Source organism: Salvia splendens, chromosome 4 (genome assembly GCF_004379255.2).
Source record: "Salvia splendens isolate huo1 chromosome 4, SspV2, whole genome shotgun sequence".
Taxonomy (NCBI): domain Eukaryota; kingdom Viridiplantae; phylum Streptophyta; class Magnoliopsida; order Lamiales; family Lamiaceae; genus Salvia; species Salvia splendens.
In genome coordinates, this window is record NC_056035.1 from 37,021,149 (window position 1) to 37,046,828 (window position 25,680).

The 25,680-nt window shown below is 40.2% G+C and overlaps 5 protein-coding genes across 7 annotated transcripts; 4 read left to right on the forward strand and 1 right to left on the reverse strand.

Moving 5' to 3' along the window:
* Positions 1-4,042: 4,042 nt before the first annotated feature.
* Positions 4,043-7,580, forward strand: LOC121799798 (probable LRR receptor-like serine/threonine-protein kinase At1g12460). 3 transcript variants are annotated; one of them, XM_042199275.1, is made up of 3 exons: positions 4,043-4,115; positions 4,659-5,882; positions 5,971-7,580. In XM_042199275.1, exons 2-3 carry the CDS (start codon positions 4,711-4,713, stop codon positions 7,439-7,441), a joined length of 2,643 nt encoding a protein of 880 aa, XP_042055209.1. In that variant the 5' UTR covers positions 4,043-4,115; positions 4,659-4,710; the 3' UTR covers positions 7,442-7,580. The 3 variants fall into 3 exon arrangements, with proteins under 3 accessions (XP_042055209.1, XP_042055208.1, XP_042055210.1); XM_042199274.1 differs by having other exon boundaries at positions 4,046-4,577; XM_042199276.1 differs by having other exon boundaries at positions 4,055-4,115; positions 4,684-5,882.
* A 2,261-nt stretch (positions 7,581-9,841) lies between these two features.
* LOC121801091 (DELLA protein GAI1-like) lies at positions 9,842-11,924 on the forward strand. Its single transcript, XM_042200550.1, has 2 exons — positions 9,842-9,936; positions 10,513-11,924. Exon 2 carries the CDS (start codon positions 10,707-10,709, stop codon positions 11,922-11,924), a length of 1,218 nt encoding a protein of 405 aa, XP_042056484.1. The 5' UTR covers positions 9,842-9,936; positions 10,513-10,706.
* A 990-nt stretch (positions 11,925-12,914) lies between these two features.
* On the forward strand, positions 12,915-13,647 carry LOC121801092. The gene is made up of 2 exons (XM_042200551.1): positions 12,915-13,004; positions 13,072-13,647. The coding sequence occupies exons 1-2, from the start codon at positions 12,915-12,917 to the stop codon at positions 13,645-13,647; spliced, it is 666 nt and encodes a 221-aa protein (XP_042056485.1).
* Positions 13,648-15,150: 1,503 nt separating this feature from the next.
* On the forward strand, positions 15,151-18,781 carry LOC121801093 (DELLA protein RGL2-like). The gene is made up of 3 exons (XM_042200552.1): positions 15,151-16,008; positions 17,035-17,118; positions 17,231-18,781. The coding sequence occupies exons 1-3, from the start codon at positions 15,151-15,153 to the stop codon at positions 18,779-18,781; spliced, it is 2,493 nt and encodes an 830-aa protein (XP_042056486.1).
* A 5,106-nt stretch (positions 18,782-23,887) lies between these two features.
* On the reverse strand, positions 23,888-25,110 carry LOC121799082 (bZIP transcription factor 53-like). The gene has a single exon (XM_042198420.1). The coding sequence runs from the start codon at positions 24,538-24,540 to the stop codon at positions 24,103-24,105; it is 438 nt and encodes a 145-aa protein (XP_042054354.1). The 5' UTR covers positions 24,541-25,110; the 3' UTR covers positions 23,888-24,102.
* Positions 25,111-25,680: the final 570 nt, after the last annotated feature.

Below are 25,680 nucleotides of genomic sequence, written 5' to 3' on the forward strand. Positions count from 1 at the left end.
TCCCACGGAGGCAAAGATAGCCTCCAGGTTCTCGTCCCGATCAGCTCGGCAACTCCGGACTCGGTCTGCAGAAAGCAGGACCGAAGATGAAGCGAGCTCCTCAAGGAGCGGCAGATTCTGAAGCCGAGCTGCTATTTCTCGGCTGTACAGAGGCAGCACGACGTCGGCCCCCTGCTCGCCCTTATCGGCAATTAGCCTTACCAGGCTACCGACAAAGGCCGAGAACTGGCTGCTCAAAAAGAGTTTCTCCGTGTAAACACGGAGAGCCTCCCCTTGGGCAACCACGGCAGCAGCATCGCTCCGCTTCGTCTGCTCTCGCTGGATGACGAGCTGGTTTTTGGCAAACTGAGCTTCATCCTGGGCCGAAATCCTAGCAGCTCTGGCCTTCTCAAAGTTAGCCTCAGCCTGTTCGGCCCGATGACAAGCAGCCGCCAACTTCCTCTGCATCTCGGCATAGTCATTGGACGCTTTGGAGAGTTCGACGGCGACGAGCTTGGAGAGCATATCGTTCCTCTGAAAATGAATAAAGAAAAAAGTCAACAAAGGGGCCACAAAAAATACAGGAAAAAAGCAAGGCCAGAAAATCAAGAAGAGAATTCACCTCGGCGAAGTCCGTGGGCCATAAAAACGGCTCACAGATATGTTCCGAAGGAGGCGCCAAGACCACGTCTTTCTCTGGCGCTCTCGGGGGCTTCTGGGCCTTCCCCCTCCCCTTTGCCGAAGTCGACTCCGGCTTCTTCGGATCCGAAGAGGTTTTTTGCCTTTTCGGAGTCCTCTCGGCATCAGACGCCGAGCTGGTGGTTTTCGGCCTCTCCGGCTCCTTGGACTCCGAAGATTTTCGGGTAGCCTTACTCAGCATGTACACTGCCAAAAAGCAAGAAAGCAAAGTCAGGTTTTCTTCGTTAAAGCAGTAGAGCATAAAGATAAAGAGAAATCCTCACCCTCGGCCTCTTCGTCCGAAGACGAGATGTCGAACACGACGTCGCCCTTGACGAGCTCAGACTCCGGGTATTGTTTCCTAACTATGGGAATCTTGTTGAGCTCGCCATCGAGCTCGTCCAACGGTTCAGGCCGAGGGTGACGGATAACGGACTCCGGCCCTCTCCAGGGAAAACTAGGAGCCGCGGTCCTATCATAGTAGAAGAAGCGATTTTGCCACTTCGGCCACTTCGTTTTACAAAAGGCTCTAAAGGGCTGTAAAGGGATCAAGTAAAACCAAGACCCTTTCCTCTTAAATTGAAAGAATTTAAGGATCGCCTTCAAAGACAAATCCCTTCCTAACCTACGGAGTTCGGCAGCGAAGGCCGACAAGTGCCTCCAAGAGTTCGGAGTCACTTGGCCTAAAGGAAGCTGAAAAAAATCTAGTAAATCTATAAAGGCAGAAGGGAGGGGGAAACGAAGCCCGCATTCTAAGCAGGCCTCGTACACGGTGGCGTACCCCTCCGGCGGGGAGTCAGCCCTATGATCACCGTCAGGTACCACCGCCTTCCCCCCAGGAAAAAAGTATTTTTCGGGTAGGGATATCACAGTATCCTTACTCAAAATACTAGGGAAATACTCTACGGTCTTCTCCCCGGACTCTTTCCGGCCAGAAGACCTCTTATCCCCTTTCCTACCGCTACCCGACTCCGAAGAAGAAGAAGACATTTTTCTTACTTTTTGAAGATGAAGAAAGTCTGAAGAAGCTCTTGAAAGCGGAAGAAAATTTCTCGAAAAAGAGAGAGTATAGAAGACGCAACAGCAAAAGTGTTCAAATGAGGAAAAAGGAGCATACTTATCAGATTCGGGAAAGATTTCGAGATCGTTGCGCCGTTTCGAATCCCACCTTTTCAGGATTCAACGGCCGGATTTTACTGTCGCATTTAATGCAGGCACGCGCAAGGCACGTCCCCTGACGTCAGCCTCCCCCTTACCATTATCCAGAATGCCGAAGTGACTCACCTCGCCGAAGTGATTCACTCCGCTTTTCGGGGGGGGTAGTGATGGGGTATGAACTAAACCCTAATGGCAAGCCCAATAACAGCGACGACCCATCAGCCCAGAGCCCAAGAAAGAGTATCTGTTCGGCACCAAAGAGTTCGGCACGACCAAAGAGTTCGGACTCAGCCTACAGCTCGGTAAAAGCCGACCAGTCAAGCTCTCCTCTCAGATCGGCAAGAGTTGATCGGTAAAGTCCAGCAGTTCGGTCTCAGCATTCGACCGAACTAGGAGTTAGTGGACTCATGAAAGGCCTCCACGACCTCCACTATACCCACGATCTATTTAGTGGTATGAAGCAGTTATTGAGCAGTTATTGCTCACCCACGATCTTGTTAGTGGGGCTGCAAACCACGATCTTAGTTCAATGTATAAATAGAACTTAGATCAGATAGAAAAGGGTTAAGCTCTCTAGAGATAAAATAGCATATAGCAAGTCTGTGTTGTAAGCTGTAATCCCAGATCAAGCAATACAATCTTGCCCTCCCTTCTTCCCGTGGACGTAGATTTACTTCAGTAAATCGAACCACGTAAATTCTTTGTGTCATAATCTTCATTCTCTACCAGCATTTATTAACATCAATAATTCGCGGATTCATCAATACACATCAATTTAGATAGCAATTACTAGTTCTTTATATAGTTAAATTGAGTCTTTACACTATGGTGCTATATTATACTCGTAAAATGTGTTTATATAGTTAAATGAAAAGAATGAATTTTCTAATAGTATTTAAAATATCCACGACTCATTTTCGATCAATAACTAATCAACTCACGTAAACAAATTAACAGTAAAGTTATAAACACGTTTTATCGATCGATTGTCAAAACATAAAAGTATTTTGGGACAAAATCTTCTACTCAACTACTACTATTCAAGAATGTTGAAAGTAAATAAAAAATGTTGTTTGCAGCAAAAGCTATAAATAATGGGATGGGATCCCCTGCTGTGGTGGGAGCACAGCAGGGGCTGCTGTGCCTCTCCTATACAAATATTTTAATATTAAATTCAAATGATTAAAAAAAAAAAAAAAAAATTAAAATATTTTTGTGAGGAGCAGCAGCCCCTGCTGTGCTCCCACCACAGCAGGGGATCCCATCCCATAAATAATGTAGTAGTACCCCATTTTTCAACCACTCTTGGACTTGTAACTTAATGCATGCATCAATTTCTTAAATTTCAACATATATTCCATTTTTTTTATCGTACAACGGCTACTGATTTCTGGATAGTTCTGGAAATTAATTTATACTAGTACTTAATATATTTTAGATTCAATCATTCAAAAGTAGCCAGTAAGAGAATAATAAAGAAATATACCCCTCGTTATTAAGTCGTTCTAAATTCTACATAGAGTTTAGGATTTAAAAATTTCATGGGTAAAGAGTCTATTTTATCTCATTGTTGATGGTGTTTATCTGAAAATGTTTCACCATTTAGGTAAATAATAGTATTTAGTATGCCTTATTTTATTTTTTTTAATAATAGTAAGTTATGTAAAACATTTCTTGTGATTGAAATATCGTTGTGACAATAAATATTACACGACAATTACACAAATTACATATTGATTATCCAAAACCAAACATCTATCATTCAACCAATTGTAATTTTAACTATCGCCGTCATTATTTTGATTGTCCACATTTTTTTCATGTAATTTTATTCTTAAAATGAAAAAAAGGGTACTAATTGGTGAAATATTTTCAGATAAACGCCCTAAAACAAAATCATAAACCGGATTTTTTCCTACCGTTGTAAACTCCCTCAAATAGAGTGACAAGTCGTCATTTCAGTTGTAAATATGGCAATAAACAATGAAAAATTCATCGTAATTATGGCTATAATTAGACAATCTATTAAACGCGGGGCTATGTAAAAAATAAATGAAAGTTTGACTGCTTGAGAACATGATATGAAATTTATTAAAAAGTTTAAGAACTGGAGTATTATTATTCGAAAAATAATTGATGGTGCGCAAATACAAATGGAAATGCGGACAAAAATATTTAATGCGGAACAAAACGGATTTAATTCTACCAACTTTTTTTTTAGGTACTTATTTTTTGTTCGTTGCTGTTTTCCGGTGACTGCGGGGAATCTGCCGCGGCGGAGGTGGGGGCGGTTGTTGAAGGTAGTAAATGCTTTCTCTTCTGTGCTGAAACTGACACCTTCATCGATAACATAATAATGGCCAAGATTTTAGCTGACAGATTGGGTTATTATTCTCGACTTTTTTAATGCTTTAATCCCTTATTTACTTCTTCTGGCATCATCAACCTTGTGCCACTGTGTTTGAAAGAGAAAGAGCTGCCGTTGTATTCACATTACTTGAAACTCTCTCTCTCTCTCTCTCTCTCTCTCTCTCTCTCTCTCTCATACAGACTTACATGAACACCTAGCTCAAATAATCAATAGTGGAGACATTAAATTGCACCCTTCTCTTTCAATCCAGCTCTCCCTCTCTCTCAATCACACACACACACAGACACACAGTGGTACCCTGCTTCTTGAAGTCTTGTACTTTGTTGAAGCTCAATAAAGAGATTTGCAAATAGCAGCTTAAAAGGGCAATCTTTATAGCATGTGTATCAATGTAAATCAATTCCATCATATTTCCAATTATGCACACAAAACAAGATCACATTTTTAATGATAAAATTGAGTATATCTGCAGATGTGAGTAGGAGCTGATCTTGCAGGTAAAATGCTGTTGTTTTGTTGGGATCATGAGAAAACTAGGTACAGTTTCCCATACTATTGCGTTTCTTTACGCCTTCTACCTGCTTAATATTGTCTCAATCTTTGTCTCTCCCATTACCCAAAAGGAGATTTTGCTTCAATTCAAGGGTGACATTTGGGATGACCCTTATGATTGTTTGAAGAATTGGGATTCTAGTAAAAACCCCTGCCAAGATTATGGTGGGGTATCTTGTGATTCGGATGGAAATGTTGTGAAAATTCTCTTGTGGAATTGTAGTCTTGGTGGGTTCTTATCCCCTGCATTATCTGGATTGAAATCTTTGAGGATTATATCATTGTTTGGGAATAAGCTAACTGGTAATATTCCTGTTGAGTATGGTGATATTGGTTCATTGCGGAAGATCAATTTAAGCTCCAACGCACTTTCTGGATCAATCCCGGAGTTTCTTGGAGATTTGCCAAACATAAGGTTTCTTGATTTGTCAAGAAATGAGTATAATGGAGAGATACCTTCAGCATTGTTCAATAACTGTTACAAGACTAGGTTCGTGTCGTTGGCACATAACAACCTCTCGGGCCCAATCCCCGTGTCTGTTAAGAACTGCTTCAATCTAGAAGGGATTGATTTGTCTTTCAACGGTCTTAGTGGGAGATTGCCTCCTGAATTGTGTGAAATTCCAGCAATTTCATATCTGTCTGTGAGGAGTAATAAGCTTTCGGGTAGTGTTGAAGAGCAGGTCTCAAAATGTAGGAGTTTGAACCTATTAGATCTGGGTAGCAATGTGTTCACTGGGCCTGCCCCGTTGGAGGTTATAGGATTGATGAATGTTACATACTTCAATATTTCTTGGAATGGTTTTCAAGGGGCCTTTTCGGATGTAGGAACTTGCTCTAGGAGTTTGGAGGTTTTTGATATTTCAGGAAATGATCTGTATGGTGAGATTCCTGCATCTATCTCCAAATGCAGTGGCCTTAAGTACTTGGATTTGAGCTTTAATGGGTTGAATGGAAGCATACCAGTTGGTATTGCAGATTTGAAGAAGCTCTTGGTGATGAGATTAGGTGATAACTCGTTAGATGGGACGATTCCTGCAGAGTTTGGGAGTATAGAATGGTTGGAAGTTCTTGATTTACAGAACCTCAAACTTGTTGGTGAGATCCCTAATGAGATCACCCAATGCCGGTTTCTCCTTGAGCTGTGAGTCCGAATCCAATCTCATTTCCACTGCTATATATTTTCTTCTCATTGTTGTTATAATTCTCAATTGTATGAAATGTGTTTGCAGGAATATCTCTGGTAATTCTTTGGAGGGAGAGATTCCTCATAACCTCGACAACATGACCTACCTCGAAGTTCTTGATCTACACGAGAATCAAATCTCCGGTAACATACCACTCTCTGTAGGGAATTTGTCCAACTTAGTGTGGTTAGATTTATCAGAGAATTTGCTCTCTGGTTCAATTCCGTCCACTTTAGGAAACTTGAGAAACTTGCTTTACTTCAGTGTCTCTTCCAACCACCTTTCTGGTGCAATCCCTTCGGTTGGAAGCATCCAGCAGTTCGGACCATCCCCGTTTCTTCACAATCCAGACCTTTGTGGTGCTCCATTGGAGACATTTTGCTCTAATGCTGGTCTTACTAACCCTGCAAGAAAACCAAAGCTGAGCGCCTCTGCCATCGTTGCCATAGTTGCTGCCACTCTAATTGTCACTGGTGTCTGTGTCATAACCATCATCAACACGAGGGCTCGCAGCAGGAAAAGAGGAGACGAAGCCATGGTTTTGGAGAGTGCTACCACTACATTAGCTTCATCCGAATCTAGTGTGATGCTCGGGAAACTGGTCCTCTTCAGCTCAAGTTTACCCTCAAAGTACAAGGATTGGGAAGCGGGCACGAAGGCATTGCTAGACAAGGAATGCTTGATTGGTGGAGGCTCCATTGGAACAGTGTACAAAACTACATTACAAGGAGGGGTAATGATAGCTATGAAGAGGCTGAAAGCGCTTGGAAGAATCAATAGCCAAGAAGAATTTGAGCATGAAATCGGACTCCTGGGAAGCCTGCACCACCCTAACCTTGTCACAATTCAAGGTTACTACTGGTCATCCAACATGCAATTGCTTCTATCAGAATTTGTTTCCAAGGGAAATCTATACAACAATCTGCATGGTCTGAACGATGATCGAAGTAATCCAGATTTGAATTGGTCGAGGAGGTTTGATATAGCAGTCGGGACAGCTAGAGCCTTGGCCTATCTTCATCATGACTGCAGACCTCCGGTTCTCCATCTCAACATCAAATCAACCAACGTGCTTCTTGATGAGAACTACACGGCCAAACTGTCTGATTATGGCCTAGGCAAGCTGCTTCCATTGCTAGGGAGCTATGGTTTGACGAAGGTTCACCATGGAGTAGGATACATCGCACCAGAGCTGGCTCAGAGCTCGCGGCTCAGTGATAAATGTGATGTGTACAGCTACGGAGTTGTTCTGTTGGAGATTGTCACCGGGAGGAAGCCGGTGGGTAAGGAAGCAGCAAATGAGGTGGTGGTGTTACGTGAGTATGTTCGAGGTCTGGTAGAGAAAGGTGTTGCTTCAAAATGTTTTGACAGAAGTTTGAGTGGATTTGCAGAGAATGAGGGGATCCAGGTGATGAAGTTGGGGCTGATTTGTACATCGGATATGCCGTCGCGGAGGCCGAGCATGTCTGAGGTTGTTCAAGTTCTTGAATCTATAAGGAACGGCTCTGGTTCTTGATCAGAAGTTGGCAAAGTGATTCTTTTAAATTCAGTTAGGATTGAGGTGATCAATTCATTGTGTTTTGTGTAATAATGTAATTTCATTTGTTTGGAGCTTGTGATATTTTGTTAAATAAAGTCGATCGATGTTCACACTATACATACTTCCAACATCATTTATTTCAAACAAACATGTTAATACGTTGAAATATACAATATATACAGCTTAAATATTGCTGGTAACAAAATGATAAAAGATTTTTATAGGAACGATACCAACTTCTTTTTCACCCTTCAAGGGATTAAAGATTTTATCAGTGCCATTGTATCTGTTTATGTACCTATCTTCAAGGGTGATATAGTGTTGACGGATATGCTATCTTTGTATCTGTTTATGTACCTATCTTTTCAAGAAATTCAAGAAGAGCTGTGGAGAAAAGGTTCTTTTCTTCATTGAACCGTTTGGTTCAAGAAACAGCAAGTGGATGGTAAAAGAGTCCGGTTTCTTGTTCCTGTAAACAGAATCCCCTGCCGCCTTGCTTTGTTTCAAATACTCTTATACCTCAACAGTGCCTCTCACTCTGCGGCTCAGGCAAAGACATGGCAGAAGAAGCCAACAACGAGCTTCCTCTTCATGACATTGAGGCCAACAGTGATGTTCCACGCGGACCATTTGCACTCCTAAATAGGTATGGAAACAAACTGAAGCGCTTGAGTTCCAAAGGGGGAGAAAATAGCTCGAAATCTCAGCTTCTTTCTGCTGTGACAATCATGGATATGGCTGAAAAGGTACTATCTCAGTCCTTATATGAAAAAAGAGCTGATGTATCCAACCTTGTGGAAGCTTTTGGATCAGATTATGCTGATCATTTGAAGCGCGTCTTATGGCTGCTCGATGCTTCTGAGAAGCTCACAAAACGACAATATGATGAGGCCGAAGAGCTGCTTGTGCTAGCCTTCTCGGGCTCTCTTGAAGGTCACCCTATTGAAACAGTTCTCGCATTTTATGGTAAGGGAAAAAATTGATGTGGAGAGAGGAAGGATAGATCTTGAAAGAGAGGTTGAGCATGTGGATATTGAACAAGCAGTGATGGATCTCAAAGTTGGCGTCGTTGAATGTAAACAGAAACTCCCCTACAGCCAAATCTCAAATTTCACCGGGGTTCAGACCATTCTTGACTCTGTTGCAGCAGCTGAGAGAATTCATTTCATTGATTTCGGGCCAAAGTTTGGGTCGTATAGGATACTAGTGATGGATGCTCTAGCTAGACAAGGCGTGAAGCAGCTCAAGATCAGTGCAGTATTCTCAGCTACAGATAGTTGTCCAATTAATCTGGCCTTCCTTCCAGTCTGGTCCAAGGCTTCAGTCAAAATCCTCACAGGTGAATTTCCAAGAACCCTTACAACTTGATTGGTTAAGTCCACATCCACTTTTTTAACACCTAAAAGTTGAGCAATGAGCAAAAAATCATTGTTAAATTGTAGAATGAAGCTACCTAAGGGTAACTGGTTATAACAGAACAGCAGTATTACTTTCTAAGATCCTCACCATCAACAGTCTCCAACTTATTCTTGACTGAATTAACACAGCCCTCACATTTCATATCCACCATAAATTCAGTCTGTCCAGACATGCTAACAGTGAGAGATATTGCAATACGTGGTTAAAATACCAATAGTGGCCAGAAATGTTGATCAAACATATTTTCTATTCCTAACTAGTCTCTGGAAATTCACAAAGAATCATATCATTATGATAACTGAGGTAAACTAAAAGGACAGAATCCCACAAGAAGATACAGTAATGAAAGTAACCAGTGATAAGCAAATGCAAAATGATCAGTCCTTAAACATGCCAAGGAAAAAAAGAAATGTTTATGACACAACAGAATAAACAGATATTGACACACAGAGCAACAATCATGCGATTTCGTTATTTATTTGTTTGGTTACTTTTTGTGGGTCTGGTTGGGGGCTCCAACTGCACGGAATAAGACTACTTGATTGACTTCATAAATCTTTATTGCATGTTATCCTTTTAGCAAAGAAATCAATTAATGTTTATATAACTTTTTCTTAAATATGAATCTTAGCCTCTTAGGGGGTTGACAATTGTTATTTGACAGAAAGAACAGCGTTCAAAACTTCAAAAATATTTTTAAAATTTTTGTCAGAGTGGATGTTCGACTCAACTTCTTCTGCAAACATTTTGATTGTTACTCTTTCCTTTCCTAGATTTTCAGAATTTTTGTTAGCATGACTGACAGTTTGCATATGCCTTCAACTGTTTCACAATTTGAACGAGTTGAGGATGAGTCTAAGACAAGATGAAGACTCATGGGTGTATCTTGACCCAGTTCGTGGTTGTACTTGTTACTGTTTTTGTAAGAGCATTTTCTCTGTTTTCTTCATTATTTTACCAGGCGCAAAAACCACAGGAATGGACTGTTTTCACTAATGACTTGCAGTCTACGAAAGCCACTTGGAAGATTTAGACCTACAAACAACTAAGAGGTACTATATAAGAGAAGAGAACTAAGCTGATGCAGAAGTCTGTGTCTTTCTATTGGAGTTGATTTATTCCAACATTTACTATCATATATCTGTGCAAGTTTTATCCTGTAGTATTTTTATCCCTCAAATTCTAATACTTTCTACTTAAACCTGCATATTGTTTATCACAAATCCAAAAAATGTTAACATCTCAAATAAAAACAAAAAACATGTAGCCCTCAAGATAATTGCCTAGAAACATGTAGCCCTCAAGATAACTGCCAACTTCTATAACATGTTCTTCTTTGTTCCTTTCTGTTGCAAGAGGGGGCGATTCTCATCAAGAAACATCAAATTATGTCTGGTTCACGTAATGTTAACGGGATATGCTATCTTTGTATCTGTTTATGTCCCAATCTTTTCAAGAAATTTAAGAAGAGCTGTGGAGAAAAGGTTATTTTTTTCATTGAACCGTTTGTATCAAGAAACAGGTGGATGGTATAAGAGTCCGTCTTCTTGTTCACGTAAACAGAATCCCCTGCCACCTTGCTTTGTTTCAAATACTCTTATATCTTGACAATGACTCTCACTCTGCAGCTCTGGCAAATACATGCCTCAAGAAGTCCACATGGAGCCTCCTCTTCATGACATTGAGGCCAACAGTGATGTTCCACGCGAACCATTTGCGCTCCTAAACAGGTACGGGAATAAACTGAAGCGTTTGAATCGTCTCCAATCAGAAGAAAGAAACAGCTTGAGTTCGAAATCTCAGCCTCTTTGCTGTAACCATCATGGATATGGCTGAAATAGTAGTATCTCAGTCCACTTATGAAAAAAGAGGTGATGTTTACAAACTTGTGGAATCTGATTATGCTGAGCATTTGAAGCGCGTCTTATGGCTGCTCGATGCTTCTGAAAAGCTCGCCAAACGACACTATGATGAGGCCGAGGAGCTGCTTGTGCTAGCCCTCTCGGGCTCTCTTGAAGGTCACCCTATTGAAACAGTTCTCACACTCTCTGGTAAATATCTAAGGGAAAGGATTTATGTGGGGAGAGGAAGGATCGATCTTGAGAGGGAGGTCGAACACGTGGATATCGACCAAGCAGTGATGGATCTCAAAGTTAATGTGGTCGAAATTGAACAGAAACTCCCCTCCAGCCAGATCTCAAATTTCACTGGGGTTCAGACCATTCTTGACTCTGTTGCAGCAGCTGAGAGAATTCATTTCATTGATTTTGGGCCAAAGTTTGGGTCGTATTGGATACTAGTGATGGATGCTCTAGCCAGACGAGGTGTGAAGCAGCTCAAGATCAGTGCTGTATGCTCAGCTACAGATAGTGTTGAAGAAACAGGCAATTTGCTGTCATCTTTTGCAGAGTCCATGAACTTGCCTTTCGTGTTGACGATTCTGCATCTGGAGACGAGGGAGTTTGAGAAGGATCGTCTGCAGTTGGAAGCTGGTGAAACAGTGGCCGTTTTCATGGAGTTCTGTCTCATACGATTATCAGATCACCCCAAGGGTATTGGAGCTTTACTAAGAGGGATCAAGGACCTCAACCCTCTCGTTTTGATAATTGTTGATGTGGAGACAGATATCAATGCAGTGGATTTTGCTCCTCGGTTCAAGGAGGCGCTCCTCCTCATGTGTGCCTTGGTTGACAGCCTAGAGGCCTGTCTGGGACGGGAGAACCAGTACAGAAAGATAGTGGAGAAGATCTACTTTCAGGAGGTGATCTGCAATGGCGTTCTGCGTGAAGATGGTGGCTTTAAGCGATGTTTTAAGATTGATTTGTGGAGGGAATACTTTGCAGAGTTCGGTCTAGTGGAGACGGAGCTCAGCCAGCCATCTATGCATCAGGAAAGATTGATGGTGAAAGGAAGTCCTAGCTGGAGTTCCTGCATTCTCAATATGAACGGGAAAAGTATGATTATTGGCTGGAACGGGATCCCAATTCGGTTTGTGTCTGCTTGGAAGTTCAGCAATGACGAAGGTGAGGAAAAGCTCTGAAATATATTAGTATCCAGTTTCTCCGGTAACATATATCTTTATTTTGCACTAAATCACGCAGTTTTGCATATGTAGCTATCTCAAAATTTTGTTACATGGCCTCATGAATACAATGGTGTATTTTTATTCTATTTATACATGTGTTAAGAGGTTATTCTATTCCAATCAACAAAAGTCATGTTTAACGCATCTCAAACGCTTTCCTTGACTCCCGTACTTGCTTGGGAGCACAAATGGTTGCCTTAAAATTCATTGTGGAAGCTCGTTTATCTGAGTTTCTTTCTGTCATCTTGTTTAGACACATATTGTTGCTAAAACTGCAGAGCAAGTGTTATTGCAGTCTATCTTTAGAAATAGATCCCTGTGGCAGGAGATTCGGCAAAAGGTATTAAAAATCCATCTCTTATGTTCAGACATAGTTGAAATAAGATTTATAACGGAGACTACTATTTTGTTGGAGTCGTCTTATTGGACATATATGCTGCCTTCAACACTGAGACAACAATCTATGCTTGGCTTCTCTTTAAACTTAAAATCATGTCTCAGAATAGAATGTATGAGCTTTGCACTCATCATAAGTTTGTTTGTGTTCCATTTGTGCATATTCTGTTGTGCATCAATTTATTTTGCATCTTCTTTCCTAAGTAACATCAAATGTCTCATGTGAGGTTGTGTCCAATCCCTTTACATTATTTGTAAGAAACAAAAAGACAGCTACTTCTAATACAAATACATCGTTTCTATGGTAAAAACAACAAGTAGATGCTTCCAAATTTTCATTGTAAGTGCCACCAAAAGGAATGAACCATTAGTGCCTGAACCATCACCTTATAATGACTAGAGAATAGGATGACTGAAATTATACACAAGACAACAAACCATTTTGTTGTCTTTTCTTTAACAAGGTCACTGTCGCAAATTTTTCCAACTTACATCAATCTTTAAGCAGTTCAACGGAATTGTTGGAGACTCGTTATAAATAACAACATCATGCAGAGAGAGGAATACGTCAAGCAAGAGAGCATGTCCAGCTCTAGCAATGCATCTGCCAAGGAAGCCGAAAGAAAAAATCAGAAACAGGTATAATAGTATGCAATGTTTTCATTTTGAAGTTATCCTGTATTGTTCTGATCTTGGCTTCTTACAGGGATACGATACCGTTGATGAAGAGCTGCAAGTTCAAGCTAATGTTGTCTCTCTCGATTATCTTTATCTAGAGATGGTCTCTCCACCATTTCAAGATTGTCAAGAAACTATGAAAATACTTTCTGAGATCAAACCTCAAGATTCACAACCTACACTTCCATCTGCATCCTTGGAGGTTCCGAGGTGCTGCAGAAGGAGCGTTGGCGTCGAAAATAAGACACGGAGACAGCCTCAATCTTCGTCTCAATTGTCAGCTAGTTACATAATTGAGTTGGCTGCAGCGACCTTCGTCCATTCCAATATTAGCCATACATTTGTGAGCGCCCTCTCCGGCCTCTCTGCAGACGACGCTAGAGATGTTCAGCTCGTGCTGAGTTTGCTGAAGTGTGCGGAGAAAGTCTGCAGTGAGCAGTATGATTGTACAGGCAAGCTTCTTGAAGTTTGCAGCGAGCTGAGGTTAAACCAAATGAATGTTATACAAAGATTGGTGTACTATTTTAACCAAGCTCTTTGTGAAAGGATTGAGCGCAAAACCGGGAGATTCAAACACGTGTTGCATATCTCGCCACACAACTAGACGTCACCACGGTTCCGGAACCGGCGGTTCACGGTTCGGAACCGCCGGTTCCGGTTCAATAAATTGATGAACCTGAACCGGCCCGGCCAAGGTGTGGCGGTTCCGGTTCGTGAACCGTGGAACCGCCGGTTCAAGTGAACCGTGGAACCGCCGGTGATTGGCCGGTTCCGGGCCGGTTCCGGGCCGGTTCGGCCGGTTCGGCGGTTCGTTTTGATTTTTTTTTTTTTTTTTTGCATTTTGTAAATTGTAATTCAAGTTTAAAATGTAAAAAAACTTGCGTAAATAACATTAGAATGAAGCGATGTACAAATGTAATTTTATTGATACAAATTACAACTTCAAAATTACAAATTACAACTTTAAAATTACAAATTACAAGTTAAAATTTACAAATTACAACATAAAAATTAGAAATTACAACTTCAAAATTATAAATTACAAAAGACTTAAAGTCTTCATTACAATTTACAAAATTACATATTCGAAATAAAGGGGAGAAAAAAGAAATAAATGAAAAGGACTTGAGCTCAACATAAATTTAAACTTAAATTTAAAATTTAAGTTGAAATATAAGTTGAGATGCCTACGTATCCTCAATGCTCAATTGCATTTTGGAATCAAAGTCCACGTAGTTCTCTTACCTTGCTTACCTATTTGGCTTGATCGGAAGTATTGGCGCCTACTCTTCTTCGTCGGGGAAGTAGTCTTGGTCGGGTTGTAATCGAAGAGCGGCTCGCCTTCCCACCTCCTCCGCAACTTGTGCTCTAGAAGGGGCACGACGACGACGAGAGTCACTTTGATCTTGGGCAATTCCCTTGCCCCGATCACCACCACGACGAGATGAAGACATGATATTATGGAAATTGGAAGTAGAGAATAGAGAGTAGTGTTTATGTGATATTAACGTAAACAAGAACAACGTGAGTAAATTATGAGCGCAAATAACGTAAACAACTTGAGAGAAAGAGGATGGAGAATAGAGAAATTGAGATTGAGAGAGAAATTCTTATCAACACAAGAATGGGGTAAGTAGAAAATGAAGATGAGGGGGGTATTTATAGGGGAAAAATGTGATTAAAAAAAGAAAAAAAAAGAAAAAATTTCAAATTTTTGAAATCCGGCGGAACCGCCGGTTTACCGCCGGAACCGCCGGTTTACTCGTTGAACCGCCGGTTTTTGGTCAGAAACCACCGGTTTCGTCAACGGTTTTCTGACAAAAACCGGCGGTTTCTGACCCGGTTTCTGAAAAGGCTACGTCTAGGCCGGTGGTAGCCTGAAAAGGTGTCGGAACCGGCGAACCGCCGGTTCGGAACCGCCGGTTCCGGTGAAAACCGGCGGTTCGGAACCGCCGGTTACGGTTCGCAAATTTCATGAACCTGAACCGGCCCGTCGGAACCGCCGGTTCCGGTCACGGTTCGGAACCGCCGCCGACGGTTCCGGTTCCGGTTCGGAACCGCCGGTGACGGTTCCGGGCCGGTTCAGCCGGGCCGGTTCGGTTTGGTGATGTCTACACACAACTCCTCCATAGCCAAAATCTCTGATATAGCTGCAGTTTACCAGAAACTGCCTCTCAATCAGGTCATTCAGTTCACCGGCATTCATTCAGTGGCGGACCACGTATCAAGATCTAGAAAGGTGAATATTGTTGATCTAAATATCTGTTGTGGTACGCAAATGATGATCTTGATACAAAATCTAGCAGAGAGATCAGATCATCCCATTGAACGAGTTAGAATAACTGTTGTAGCAGCAAGCTCGGATCCTTCAATAGAAGAGGCTGGTTTTCGACTAAAAATCTTGGCTGAGTCCTTGAAGCTGAACTTCTCCTTCCATGTGGTCAGCTTAGAGTATGTCCTAAATCATCAAGAAAACGCCTTGGATCTGGATCCCGAAGAAACAGTTGTAGTCCACGCAGCATTCGCCTTAAGGCATATGATCACTGATCCAGACCGGCTGGAGGCCTTGATGAAGTTCATCAGAAGCATCAATCCTAGTTTGATGATCATGATTGAAGCTGAAGCAAATGTGAACTCTCCAATTTTTGTGACTCGTTTCGTTGAGGCCCTCTTCTTCTATGGAGCTAACTTTGAGTATGTGGAGGATTGTTTGGAGAGTGATGGTGAGAGGTCGTGTCTCGAGATAGGATTCTTTGGCCCTGCCATAAGGAACATTGTGGCCGCCGAGGGAGAGGAGAGGAAGTTCCGGATTGTGGGTATAAATGTGTGGAGAAAGTTTTTTGAGAGGTTTGGAATGGTGGAGACAGAGTTCAGCACATTAGCCATCGGCCACGTAAATCTGGTGCTTGAGAGGTTCGACTGTGGGGATTCCGGCACGCATTGTATGAACGGGAAGTGCCTCGTTGTAAACTGGAAAGACACACCAATGTGCTCACTATCTGCATGGAAGTTCCAAGCAATATGAGATACTCTTTGATTTCTTAGTTGCTCTGCATTCTGTATAGCTTCTTGGAAACTGCTTTTTGAAATGTATGATTTTTGCCAGTTTTGGTTAACTGATTCAAGATGGTGAGGTCTTGATTAAATTTTAATTTGAGCTTTTTTCATTAGAGAAAACACTGAGATTTATTTTATGGTACATTTTTCATTTGTTGGTATTTTTCTATTCCTCAATAAACTAATGTATGCATTGTTCATTTGCATCTATTTCATAAAGTGCTCACTATCTGAATGGATGTTCCAAAAAATGTGATCAATTTAGTCTTTCATACCTATTGTGTTTTTAATTTCTTCATAGCTTCTGGAAACTACTTTTTGGAAATGTATGATCTTTGCCAGTTTCATTTAAGCTTTTTTCATTTAAGAAAACAAAATTATACATCCCACATTGTACATATCTTGATGTTTTTCTCTTAACTTCTTCAAAAATAATTATGTTGTTAACTACTATATCTCTTACCTTGGAGTTTGCAGTAAAAAAGAATATTTTGTTTGTCACCACTCACTTTGATCCTTTTAATACATTGCACCAAGCCTCTGTTTGCTTGGGAAATTCAGATGTATTTTGTCTAGTCCTATTGTTTTACTAAGATATTTTAATAATTAAAATCATAAATTTCTTTTTTCTCCCATTGTTAACTCTTAATGATATCATAATATCTTGTCTAGCTGCATAGTACTTATAATGGTGTGCTCAAAATAATTTTGGCTGAACTTTTTGTACTATAGTTTATTAACTTATCTAAGCTCATTGTTGTCTCTTGTCATTGATTGAATTTGTAAAAATCATAATAAATATATAACCTTTTTTTGGCTTGATATGCTTGTCTGATATTTTTGTTATCAAATCTGTGACATCTGAGACCGGCTAAATAAAGAATTATTGTGTCAACAATGAAATGTTGATATATGTTGATTCCTATTGTTCTAGTTTTCCAAAGGCTTGAACTTGATGAAGAAACCAGTGCCCCCTCCATTTCAGATGTCCACAGAAGATGAATTTGATTCCTTTGAGGTAACAAAAAGTCTATTTCTTGCAAAATGATGAACAAAATATGAAACAAATTGATTGTAGATGGTTTTCAAGTAATTTGTATGAAACCATTTCATGTTGTTCTGAATTTCAGGCATTCGGAGAAGGCGATGCTGATCGAAGCCTGGTGCAGTCCGCGAACGAAGAGAAAGATCTTCTTGCACAAGTTGCCACTTTGGATGATTTATATCTAACCATTGTTTCTTCACCATTTCAGTTTTGTGATGAGGAGATAGCAAAATTGTCAGGTTTCAACTCTCAAAACTCACCACTTGTTGAAGCAAATGAGGAGGAGAAGTCCTATGCATTTCCCCCTGCATCTATGGAGATTTTGAGGGGCTGCAGAAGTAGGATTAGACTGAGCAACGAGCCTGAAGTGAAGGCGCCGCCTCCCTCAGAAATGTCGATCAATCATGTGATCAAGCTCGCTGCAGCCAACTTCGTCCAGTCCACGATGGCATGTGCAAGTGAACTTTATGCTATCAGCCATCCATATGCAGATGCATTTGTAGACCTCTCCAAAGAGAATGCTGCGGATGTTCGTCTCGTGCAGGACCTCCTTTCATCTGCAGAGAGAGTGAATAATCATCAGTTTGATTCTGCAAGCAAACTTCTTGAAGAGTGCCACAGGCAAAGTTTTAAGCAAATGAACAAAACACAAAGATTAGTGTACTATTTCACTCAAGCACTCTTTGAAAAGATCGGACGAGGAAGAGGAAAGTGCACGAATAAAATGGAAACTCCACGAGATCCCACAGCCCCGAGCTCTGCCACAGCTGCCTTCTTCGAGAAGCTGCCTTTCTCCCAGATCACACAGTTTGCTGCCGTTCAATCAATGGTGGAATGCATATCCGGTTATAGAAAGGTGCACGTTGTTGATCTTGAACTCCGTTGTGGGGTCCACCAGACCGTCCTGATGCAAGCTCTGGCTGCAGCCAGAGCTTGCACAGTACATTTCAAGATAACTGCCATAGCAATTGAGGCGAGCACTGTGATTGAGGAGGCCGGTGTGAGGCTTAGAGCTATAGCCACTTCCTTGAATGTGGACTTCTCTTTCAATGTGTTAACTTTAGAGGATGTTTTCAATCTTCAAATAAGCGTCTTCGATCTTGATGATGACGAGGCAGTTATAGTCCACAGCGCGCATGCTTTGGAGAAGCTCGTCTCAAGGCCAAGGGAGCTAGATGTCTTGATGAGGATCATCAGGAGGATCAATCCTCATGTGATGGTCATCACTGAGGCCGAAGGGAATGTGAACTCCCCGGCCTTTGTGGACCGTTTTGTTGAGTCTCTTCTCTTCTGTGGTGCTTATTTCGACAGTTTGGGGGATTTGTTGAGGAATGGTGGTGCTGAGAGGTCGTTTATTGAGGCGAATATCCTCAGCCCGGTAGTGAGGAACACTGTGGCGGCTGAGGGGGGCGAGAGGGGGCACCGGATCGTGGGGATAGAGGTGTGGAGGGCCTTTCTTGGAAGGTTTGGGATGGAGGAAATGGAGCTGAGCCAAGTGGCTCTGACTCATGCAAGAATGATTCTTGATAGATTTGAGTGTGGAGATTGTTGCACAATTGGATTCAATGGAGATTCCCTCATTGTTAGCTGGAAGGAGACACCAATATGTTCATTGTCTGTGTGGAAGTTTAGATAATTAAAGCAAGAGCATGGAGTGTGGGAATGTTGGTTTCAAGACTCAATTCATCTCCATTCCACACTTCCAGCTTATGCAGTTAATCAGAAATACATTTTTCATGATATTACTAGCAAATCTGACATTGGAAACGCAATAGGTAGACAAATTCACATGCGCTTTTCAATTCCATTTTATATCCAACACCCTTATTCCATGTATGTAACTATGTAAGCAATGGCGGATCCGGATAAGGTGGGTGGAGATCGAATGACCCCATCACCAGTCCATAAGGGCCTGAAAATTCAATCAAATTCGACTTTTGGAGTTGTCGTTCTTTTTCCGTTCTTTGTTTTGTAACTATTTACACATATGAATTATCCCTTTTTGAAGGGACATGTACAGTTAATATGCCTTGAATTTATTTCCTAATTAGGATATGCCTTGAATCTGTTTCCTAATTGGGATAGGATTATGTTTCCGAATTGGGATAGGATCTCATGTGTGCCTATTTATATGGGAGTATGACACATAATTCTGTGATATGAGATTCAATCTGAAATCTGTAGCCACAATCTGAAAACACTCTGAATAAAATCTGTTCTCCGTTCCTGCCCGTGGATATAGCCAATTGGCGAACCACTTAAATTATGCGTCTCTTTACGTTCTTGTTTGTCTCGATTACACAATTGCTCTATTCTGTCTCAACAAACTGGTATCTAGAGCCTGGTTTCGGACTAGGGTTTTGAATTCCGCATCTGTTAGGGTTACTGTGTTAATCTATCAAGATGTTTGCTCTGAACGTGAAGGTCGACAAATTCACTGGGAGAAATAGTTTCGGTATCTGGCATTGTAATGATGCATCTGCAAGGGAGAATTCAAATTAAGGTGGAGATTTGTTAGTATGTCTTGAATCTGTTTCCTAATTAGGATATGATTATGTTTCCGAATTGGGATAGAATCTCATGTGTGCCTATTTATATGGGAGTAGGACACATAATTTTGTGATCTGAGATCCAATCTGAAATCTGTAGCCACAATCTGAAAACAGTCTGAATAAAATCTGTTCTCCGTTCCTGCCCGTGGATGTAGCCAATTGGCGAACCACGTAAATTTTGTGTCTCTTTACGTTTATGTTTGTCTCGATTATACAATTGCTCTATTCTGTCACAACATGTACAATGAAAGAAATACTTAGAGCATCCGCATCGGTGTCTCGATGCGGGCTCGGTCTCATCCCGGCGAGACGAGACCGCATCGAGACACCGATGTGAAAGCTTTGTCATGTCTCTTAGCCCGGGGGGAGGGGCGGTTGGCGGCCTGTCTCGCCACGTGCGCCGGCCACATGGCGAGCAGCGGTTGGGCCGTGACTCCCACTCGCCAGCTCTGCGAGTGAGCGTCGATTTTAGGCTATTTTAATTATATTTTTTTAAATCAGAAAAAAAAATTGACTATTTTTTTCGGCCGTTTTTTTACCGTTTTTTTTTGAAATTTTTTTCCCCCACATTCATCTATAAACAACACTACACACACAACACACAATTCCCCCCACTATTTTTTCCACACACAAACACTATACACTCTCACAAACACTATATAATCTCTCTTTCCTCTCGAATTTCTGCAAAATTGTCCGGTGAAGGAAACTCCGGCGGCGAGGGCGCCGGCTACGACTTGAACGCGTTTGTCGACTGAGGGGGCATGTACAATGTTTTGGGTGCTTCCGGATCCGGTTCCGGTTCGTCGCCGGGCACCTAAGGCTCGTCCACGCCGGCGTACCAAACACCATCTTTTCCAGTTGATGCATACTATCATCCCCCAGTCCGAGGAACATGCAAACGTAGGGATTATCCCAAATTAGGGAGGATGTTCAGGAGGAACACACTCCGGAGGCGGTGGAGGACCGTGAGGACAGCAGAGACGATGTCTTTGTTCGAAGCTTGGATCAGCACGTCGAACGATCCCATCCTCGGGAATCAACAAACACGCAAGTGTTTTTGGGATAAGGTCACCAACGTATACAACGCAAAAAAGCCGACGGGAGCCTTCAGCCGCAACCTGAAGATGCTTCGCGCTCATTTTGAGCTAGCCGACAGAGATGTTAAAATATTTTGTGGGATCTACAAGAGGGAAGCGGAGCAATACCAAAGCGGAGCCAGTGGATCCGACATGCTGAGAGCGGCTTTGCGAGTCTTTAAATCCGACACCGGCAAACGGTCAAACATCTTGATAGGTGGGCTGGCGGTGTCGATTCCAGCACGGGCTCGAGCTCGAAATGCACGAAGCATACAGCGGGTGGCCAATACTCGTATAGTGAGGGCGGGGAAGGCAACGCCTCACAAGAGGTTGAGTTCCCGACATCCGATGCATGGGGCTCCTCCGGTACACGATGTCGGCCGCAAGGGAACAAGGCGGCTAAGGGAGGGGCCGAGGCGAATCAAGTCAGGCGGGCTCCCAAAGGCCGCCGTCCACCCTAATGTTCATGTACTTCACCGTCACGATGGCTGACACTTTCCGCATGACGCCTGCCCAATTTCAAGCCCATCACGCTGACATTGAGTATCTGGCGAGTCAACTTGGTATTCCGCCTCCATCTAGCTTGGGTGCACCGCCACCGACTTTGGGGGATGATTCGCCGGCGGAGTAGTTTTTAAAATTTAAGTGTGCAATTTTTAATTTCTAGTGTTTTAAATTATGTCTTTTTTTATTTTTTTTTAGATTTTAATTATGTGTTTTTTATGTTTTTAGGATTTTAATTTGTAATTTTCTTTTATTTAATGAAGTGTGTTTTTATTAATTGAATTTGTTGGAAATAAAAATAAAAAATGAAATTGAATGAATAGTTAAGGGATGAGATAATTAAGAGATAAAGGGATGTATGTGTTGTCTTTTAGTTAAGAGATGTGGTAAAAAGTGTAGTGTGGCTCATGAATAGTTAAGGAATGAGACGGTTAAGAGACGGTATTGAGACATGGACGTTGATGGTCTTAGCTGTTCTATATAGGATTTTATTGTTCTATTTCCAACTAGATATCAGGTTAATCAAGCGTGATTGTGCTCGATTGCTAACACGTACAAAAAAGTTAGATGAACTTGGTGAAGTCTTCTACTCTATTCTTGATATAATAGAAATTGTCTTCATCCCATTTCCTAATAACATCCTCTCAAGTCTCACAGGTCATGCATTTGGTTGGGGATTCTTTTTCCGATATCAGCATTTAAAAAACGTTCTGAAATTTTATTTTTTTTTCTGTTGATCATTTCACACTTCAATATAATTAAGAAGACATTAGTTATGTAATGGGCCAACCCCTAACTCGATCCATTATAAATATATAGTGTGATATGAGTTTCTTTTTTTATTTCTCCCTTCCACGTGAATAACGTGTTTTTTAAATTTCAGGATATAAAAAAGTTTCCACCAATTAGGAGAAAAAATTAATACTATGATCAATTATATCAAAACTTTAATTTTTTTTCTTTATATTCCGATTTCTTTTCTTATTCTAATTTGATGTTGTTTCCAACATCATCAAAGCATTACATTTTTTTTATATGGATGAGATAATTGAAAAAAAATAAAAAATTTATAATTTAATATTTTAATTTCAGAAGTTATGTGATGTACTTGAAATTGACCAAATATTGCGATTTAAATAACTATTAACCCTAAATATAATACTTAAATTATTGTTTTCGGGAAAAGAGTTTATAGTAGTACTACCAAATTAGGCCGAAATTATTGAGCAGTCATCCAATAGTCCACGTTGCTGTTGGCGCTTGCTTCTAAATATTGCTAATTTGGTGAATAAGTATGATCGCTAGAAACAAATTATACATGTCGCTTTTCATTTCATTTTCGAGGAATTCTAATAACATTTGGAGCAATATGAATTTTGACAATACAATGTTTCTTGATTATGTGGAGAATTGAAAATGCGTATTGATGAAGAAATATTTTTGTAGTCCAAAATGAAAAGGATTAAAGTTTTTGAAATAGATTTCTTAAACCTACCATACCGACCACAAGTAGTATACAGCTAATTTAATATGGCAGTAGTGTTTGAAATCACGACTAGCTACTAATTAATTTATTTAATTTTACTAATGAGACATGATAAACACGATACTAAACCATATGCTCATGTGACGAACATAACATAAGTTAATTAAATATAAGTAATTAAGTAGTCATACTCTTTCACGCATGGAAACACCATACAACCTCTCCCTCTAAAACTAGTTATATTTTTCCATTTTGATTCATCTACTAAAATTATTCCATGTATTTATTTATGATAAAAATTATTTTTAAAGATGCAATAGATTTATCATTTCATGATGTCATTCCAGTCGATTCAAAACAAGATAATGAATTAGTAATAGTACACCCTCATAGATATTGATTGAGTTCCCATATATACTTACTAAACTGATCAACAAACGTTTTATCCGGCCAGATCCGAGCTACCATTTTCTTTGGAGACACTACATTTAATTTCCGATGTACACACATTAAATTAACATATAGCTACTGAAAATTAAATTATGTATACAAAATGCACATCGAACTAGAATAGAAAATATCTTATGTTGTGTTTTGAAACTAGAACTTCTATATAGGCTGACAAATTTTGGCACGGTACAAAAATCTGATATAAACACGGAGTACTATTAATAAATTTGGATTAAGCTTTATTGAATTTAAGTACTTATCGGGTCGATTCATTGGGTTGGGTTCGGAATCTTCAGATTAGGCTGGGTTGAGTCCCATTAAGAAAAATTATTACTATAATTTTATTCTTTGCGTTTAAATTATGATAAGATTTTAACGTGTAATATTAGGTTTGTGTCGTTATCGTGTCGTGTCAACCTAAATTGTATCTATCGTTAACAGATTTGTGTCATGTGTGGGTCATTTGGGTTTGAATTCGTGTTCAGGTTGAGAGTTTTCTTAACATGTCGGATTTAAATTAGATCATACTGAATTGAGATGATAATAAGTTGATTTGATAACGATCCAGCCCGCACCATTTGACTTTAACTTATTTCTATTTAAAAAGAAATTTAATGTAAATGTGTGTGACTAATGTAATAGGAGTAATGAAAAGTGATTCTCAAAAAGAATTATGCCAAATTAAATGGCACTATATATAATCTGAAAAGTAAAAAACATATCGAAATGAAGTAAGTGTATATTAGAAAAAACAAGAAAATTACAACAATTGCAAAAGGCACATTCTACATTATTTTACAAGTCATCATCATCCATGGATAAATCAACATTCTCCCCACCAAAACACACCCACACCCACACGTACATCTGTGTGTTTCCTCCCTCATCAGAACTGGTAAATCCCATCAACAGCCTGAGACTGAAAAGCCGGCTGCAGCCATGGCCGTTCAACATCAAAGTCTTTCAAAACATCCCTCACAAAACAATCACCATCGTCATCTTCTTTCACATCAATGCAAGAATTCCTATTGTAAGAATCCACCATTTCTTCTAAAAACTGCAGCCTCTTCTTCAGCTCCTCCCCATGCAGCCTCAAGATTCTGTTCTCGGCCTCCGCCGCCGCGTAGCGCCGCCCTATCTCGTCGATCTTCCGCGTGAGATCGCCGCTCTTGGACCCGAAATACAAGATCTGGTCGTTCAAATCCTTCATGTGCTGCTCCCTCTTCATCCTCGAACGCCTCGCCGATTCCCGGTTCGAGATCTTCCTCTTCCTCTTCTTGTTGTCCTCCTCCGATGAGCTCGAGATTATGTTTATGGCTGACATTGCTATTTTTCTAATTTTCTTTTTCTTTTTATTTTTTCTGGGAGTTTTGGACTTGTTGTGATGCAAGGTGGGACTAGATTTTCTTGAAAAAAATAAAAAAAAAATTATTGGGATTTTTGAACTTGTTGTGATGCAAGAATGGACTAGATTTTCTTGGTTTTTTAAGGGAATGGTGGTGTAAGAAGATGCTGAGATTAATTACGTTTTGCTTATGAAAAAACGTAAAACCAGTATAAGAAAACTACTGAAAATGATTGGAGAAGTCTAATTCTAGACAAGAATGCTGAGATGACACCACTCATAGCAGAAAAAGAGAAGATTTTTGCATGAAAACAATGGAGTTTTGCATGGAAATCATGTCTATGAAGTATGAATATGGTATAAAATTGAATGATGTAATAAGTTTTTTGGGTTTTTTTGGATTAAGAAAACTGTGAATGATGAGGAACAATGGAGGGTGATAACTGATAAGGGTTGAGAAATTAAATGGGGTTTATATAATGAGAAAGGTTGATAGAAATACAAGAATTTTGAAGCTAGAAGGAATCTTCCAAGCTAAGGGCATATACAATTGGTAAGAAATGGTGGACTAATCCACATATGGATAACGATAACACACAAAATATATGTAATATATTGATATCTTTGTGTATGTGTGAGTGTGTGCATTGTACTAGAAGTATTAAATTGAATGGACTTTGTGATGTGGATAAGGTTTTATAAATTGAAGAAAAAGTTTGGAGAGCCAAAATTTTATCTCTATCTAGTTTGTAATGTATTGTTGATTAATATTTTCAAGAAAGAAAACCGAGTAGCCACATATTTGATGTCTAGAACAAACTTATGATATTGTTGCTTTTCTTGTATTTTTCATCTTTATTTCACATTGTATTTCCATCATAGATGCAATATCCATAAGATGAAAGACTACACTCAAAATAAGGACTATCATTAGTATTATAAATGAGTTTCAGATAACATGTGTATTACTACAAAAATTGAATGTAAAAAAAATCATACATAACCAATCTGAATAATTCATCGTTAATTAAATGCTGCAAATTGAATAAAAAAAATGTAAGGATCGATGAGCTCAAGCTAGTTTAATAAGTGTAGAATAAATCAAATCGAAAAAGATTG

Coding starts and splice junctions, on each gene's coding strand:
- LOC121799798 (XM_042199275.1), top strand. CDS start 4,711: ATGAGAAAACTAGGTACAGTTTCCCATACTATTGCGTTTCTTTACGCC. Junction 5,883..5,970: donor TGCCGGTTTCTCCTTGAGCT/GTGAGTCCGAAT, acceptor ATGTGTTTGCAG/GAATATCTCTGGTAATTCTT.
- LOC121801092 (XM_042200551.1), top strand. CDS start 12,915: ATGCAGAGAGAGGAATACGTCAAGCAAGAGAGCATGTCCAGCTCTAGC. Junction 13,005..13,071: donor AAAGAAAAAATCAGAAACAG/GTATAATAGTAT, acceptor GGCTTCTTACAG/GGATACGATACCGTTGATGA.
- LOC121799082 (XM_042198420.1), bottom strand. CDS start 24,540: ATGTCAGCCATAAACATAATCTCGAGCTCATCGGAGGAGGACAACAAG.
- LOC121801093 (XM_042200552.1), top strand. CDS start 15,151: ATGTCTACACACAACTCCTCCATAGCCAAAATCTCTGATATAGCTGCA. Junction 16,009..17,034: donor TGAACGGGAAGTGCCTCGTT/GTAAACTGGAAA, acceptor CTATTGTTCTAG/TTTTCCAAAGGCTTGAACTT. Junction 17,119..17,230: donor ATGAATTTGATTCCTTTGAG/GTAACAAAAAGT, acceptor TCTGAATTTCAG/GCATTCGGAGAAGGCGATGC.
- LOC121801091 (XM_042200550.1), top strand. CDS start 10,707: ATGGATATGGCTGAAATAGTAGTATCTCAGTCCACTTATGAAAAAAGA.